The 5,000-nt window shown below is 34.3% G+C and overlaps 1 protein-coding gene across 12 annotated transcripts in view; it reads left to right on the forward strand.

The window, feature by feature from the left end:
- The window catches only part of EBF3 (EBF transcription factor 3), a 143,026-nt gene that overhangs the window by 105,115 nt on the left and 32,911 nt on the right, over positions 1-5,000 (forward strand). For all 12 annotated transcript variants that reach the window (XM_090058097.1, XM_090058102.1, XM_090058098.1 and 9 more), the window contains exon 10: positions 9-135. In XM_090058097.1, the coding sequence (XP_089914223.1) occupies positions 9-135 (127 nt within the window). The remainder of the gene's footprint in view (positions 1-8; positions 136-5,000) is intronic.

The raw sequence follows: 5,000 nt of genomic DNA on the forward strand, positions 1-5,000 counted from the left end.
TTTTATAGCTGATAACACCGCATGCCATCAGAGTTCAAACTCCACCACGGCACATTCCTGGAGTAGTTGAAGTAACTCTCTCCTACAAATCCAAGCAGTTCTGTAAAGGTGCTCCTGGACGATTTGTCTACACTGGTAAGTATAAGATTCCTTTTGTTACTTCAGAGTGATATCTCCCACCTCTCAGTGATACAGATCGTTCAAAGTTTCTGTGAACGTAATAGTGGTAAATGCATGGATCTGTCAGCATTTAGAGAGTGGTTAACTAGTAATAGGTGAAACTCAAAATAGCTCAAAGGCTCAGTTCAGAGAGGCACACAGAAGCTCAGATGCTTATCCAAACCTCTTGAGTCTTTAAAAGTGGTTTCAAAATCTCATGAGATCAGGTGCTCTCACAAGATGCTTGATACTTCCTGTTTCCAGTGGAGCCAGAAATATGTATAAAAATGGCATGTTCCTTTCTAGTCCTGCCTGAAAGAGGAAGTGAAATAGTATTCTACAGTGAAAAATGTAGTTTTTTAAAAAAAGATATCCAAACTTCTTGAATCTGGCTAAAGGTCTGGTGAAGTTTGGGTACTGTTTCAGGTAATTTTTTTTGGTATCCAGTTTCTACCTTTCTTAATAGTTTGTCTGTAAAAATTATTTCAGAGCTAAAACTTGGGATATAAGGTCACAACCAAATTTCTTGTAAATGAGTTTGATTTTTAAGTCTGGAGAGCACAAGAAACAATGGAAGTTTTATGGCTTCAAATATTTCAGAACTCAACCATCCCCCCCATTTATTCCAAACAAAATATTGCTGGGTTTTTACTCTAAAATGTGTACTTTGTTCTTTTGGCTTTTATTAAAAAAGAGTCTAATACACCACACTAAAAAAGCTGATGTGCTCTCTAATGGCAGTGTAATATTATATTTTGTTTTTGGATAACGATTGGATGTGGTAGGTCCAAAACATCTATTCTTACTACAGCAAAAACTCATGTTTGTACTATACTTTTGTCTGTTGAATCAAAAGATGTTTTTAAACCAAAGAGTAGATCAAAGAATTCTTAACCGTTTCCTTGATAATTTGACAGACTGTAATGACTTATACAGATCTTAAAGTTGACTGGGTAGATAATACACTTTTTTCCCCAAGAAAATATTGTTTATTAGTATCTTCCTAATAGATTGTAATGGTATCTATCTATTAATGACTAGCTAGAAATTATATACAACATACTTTTAAAGGTATGGTCAGAGTATTGGATCTATTAAAGTAGTTGACATTCAAGTCTGTTCACATTGCAGACTGTATAGGACTTTTGACATTAACTTCTGCAATTAAGGACTGAGCTCTTAATATGAACAGAATGCTCATGAAAGGTGCTGGATTGATAGCCTTGGAGACCGAAGTCCTCTATCTATCCATAAAAGAGGCACAATTTTACAAGTTTCTCCACCAATTTCCTTAAGTTATGACCTGCAAGGACGCATTTTCATGGGTGAGAGGATATTTAAATATTCGTTCCTGTTCAGTTCTTGGCCTTTGTGCTGAGATAGTCAAGGAGGGTCTCAAATGTGGTAGTCCAAATTGTAGTGACAAGTACTGTCCAATGCTGACTTTATTTTTCATAAGTGCTGAGTAGATGGCAACTACAAAACTGGTTGCCCATTAGCAACTGACTGATCCAATCATGATTATGCATAGAGACACAAAAATCAGCCCATGTAGAGATATACTAAAACACCATCAAATATATGTGACTTATAGACAGATTTGTTATATTAGTGACTGTGTAGTATTAATATTAAAAGTCTACTTCAGCTGCCTACTTCAACAAGGTATTGTGCAGTGGTCTTCAAACACTGACCATCATACTTGCTCCGGGAGTATCAGGGCCAACTGAATTATTCAGACTACAAATGTTAAAGTTCTGATTCTGCAGTTGTTTTAAATTGGTTTCACTGTCTGCATGACGGCTATGTCAGTTTGCTCCAGAAGAGTACTTGGTCATATATGTTTGTTCTTAATTCAGACTTTTTATATTAAAGGAATTTAATTAATTCTACAAATTGTTACTTTATGCAATCTTCCACAGTTTAAATTTATTTTTTAAATATACATGCAAAAATATAAGAAGTTCTAAGTAAGATCCATTTGAGAGTTTATTTTTTCTGTTCTTGCATTTCTCCTTCTTTAGTATTCATAAGGAAATTTTAAATCAATATGTCTAAATGAATCATCAAAGTTAAAAAATATTCTGTTGATGCAGTTAATTTGTTGAAGAGATGAAATAAAAACAAATATTAACATACTTCTATTTGAAAAAGTTTTATGGGATACAGAAGCTTATAGGCTAGCAGAAAGTAAAAGAAAAGGTAGGGTCAGAGTCTGTCTGACCTGGAAACTTATGTCTGATTTGCATTGCCCCTAAATTGATAGGGACAATGAGATAATCATTGGAAATTATGCTCACCATTGAAAACTGAGCCAAGCCTCACTGTATTTCACAATATGAAAATTATGTAGTCCTATAGTCAGGAGGGGCTGAATCCCCAGGGCATCTGTTTCCCATCAGTGTCCCACCATGCTTGCAGTCTGGCTTGGCACTCTAACATTTAACCTTCTCAGCATGAGGTGGACCATGGGGCAACAAGGCTGCAGAATAATGAAACAAGAGTGTAGTGTGGTATACAAAGCCTTTGGAAGGTATAGAGCTTGAGACATTAAATGATCTGTGTACAGTGATATGAAAGTTCCAGATTTTTCAAAAACGGACCCTATTAGTCACACATAGTAAGGATATTGTGCTGTTTCTCAGCAGGCTAAGGGAAGGCCTATCCCCATCTATCCATGCCTTTTTGCCCGCTGCTTTCAAGTATTATAAAGATACAATTACCTTGGGAGATTGTGGCAGTTCAGTTGATTAGCACGGTGAATTAAAAGAATGAGTCACAAATGACATGTCCAGCTCTTCTCTACTAGTCCTCTGTATTCCCAGTATACCTCACCCCTGTTGTAAGAAGGTCAAAAATTAGAGAGAGATAACAATTTTCAAGCAGCTAGCACTTAGGAGCAGAATTAACAATCATTCTGTATGTAATTGCCAGTTAATAGTAAATTGCCTTCTAGACTGTAAAATGCAATATAAACTGGTGGGCACCTAAAATTAAATTAATGAGATATTTGCTGCATTTAAAACTGAATAGTGCAAATTAATAACTGAGAGCAATACTTGTTTTAATATTTATCCAATAGTGTATCATTTGCTTGTTTAATAATAATTAAAATAGTCCTTACCTGAAAAATTCTCTGCAAACAGTTCTGTGCAGGTTGTAGATTGTACTAGTTGAAGTCTTCCAGGTTCTTAAAATATCAGAAATTATTTGTAATTAAAATATCAGCATCGGAATGTTATCTGATTAAAGCAAATTGTAATTTGTACGCTTCTAAATGAAATTATGCCACAGATAAAATTGTACTTTTATACACTTGTCTAAAGTTGTGAAGAATTATTTAGTTAATTTTCTTTAAGAAAACAGGCATGTGTTGCCACTGTATTGGTGCCAGTGTACTGCTGTTTCTTAAAGTGTACATTTTTACGTCATTTCCTACTAAATAAAATAAACTCTAGCCAATTTATATTAGAACTTTAAGCAAAGCATTTCAGCATTCCATGACTGTATCTTATTTAGAATTTTTAATGTTGATCTCTTCCACCCAACAGTTTTTGTGATCCACCCGTTTCAGTAACTTCTGCTATTCAATTAAAGAAATTACCAGATTAGTAGGAGTCAGCATATAATTTGCAGTAGGCTGAACCTAGTTGCTAAACAAGGTATTGGCATTAAGTAGTAAATATGTCCAAAATGGACACAGAAAAATCTTGAATGTTGAATACATGGAACCATTCCCAGGTCTGCAATGCATTTACTAGATGTGAACATAAAAATGATTATTTCTGCACAAAGACTTGCATTCAATTTCAGGCTTATGAAATCATTACTCAACTAGCAATCGCTCACAGTTTGTGTTCCTTCTGATAGAGTATTTATGTTAAAAAAGTTAGATTGTGCTTTAATGCTGGCACAATATCAAGGGGAAAAAATTTTCAGTCACTATTTTTTTCCTGGGTCTTTCAGTTTGACTATTTTTCCTTCTGTATCTGAACCTCTCTTTTGATTAGTTTCCCTCATTTAACCCCCACCCCTCTTCACCCTCTGAAAAGATCTCATGTTTCTGAAGTATTTTAAAGATCTTTTGTGTGCATTCAAATGCAATTCTGTCAATGGCACTGTTACACTGTTTAGAGTCAATAGCTCCCTTCCATCACAGCCAACACAAACTAGCTGTCTCATAGGTCAGTGCTCTTTAAACAAATTACTTGTATCCACAGAGCAAATGATTGTTAATTGCCTCCCACAAATCATACTATTTTTACTATGCTAAACTAAATGCTAATGCCTTAGTTAAATTTAAACCACTTGATTGTTTCTTGTACATATTCAATTACAATTTTAAACCATGAAATCTGGTCATTGTGAAAAATTGATGCTAAAACATAGGTAATGGATACTGTACTTTATTGGAAAGCCTCTAAAATAAACTTATGGCTACATAAGTCTTAATTCTGACATATTTAGCAACTCGAATCTATATACACTGTATTTGCCACTGTAAATACTGTTGTCCTAAATCAACCTACAGTTGCTGGTTTCACAGTATTGGTTATTTATTGATCACACCTTGTGGCTAATACTGGTTGTCAAAAGGCTCAAGAAAATCAAAGATATCCGTGTCTTTCTATCAAGCTGGTTCTTTCTAATAAGTCCTTCAAAGTTGATTAATTTTCAAAATAGCTAAAATAAAAATAGGGGAAAAAAGACAGAAATATGACAGAAAAGCATAAAGACAGAAACCTGTAATACCTAATGTGTTAAAACAGCTTCAGTGGGCTGTATAAAAATATATTTTCTTTAAAATATTTTAATTAAAACAAAAATGGAAATAGTTCGAT

This window comes from Crocodylus siamensis, chromosome 7 (genome assembly GCF_052110815.1).
Source record: "Crocodylus siamensis isolate JL-2025a chromosome 7, ASM5211081v1, whole genome shotgun sequence".
NCBI classification, from domain to species: Eukaryota; Metazoa; Chordata; order Crocodylia; family Crocodylidae; genus Crocodylus; species Crocodylus siamensis.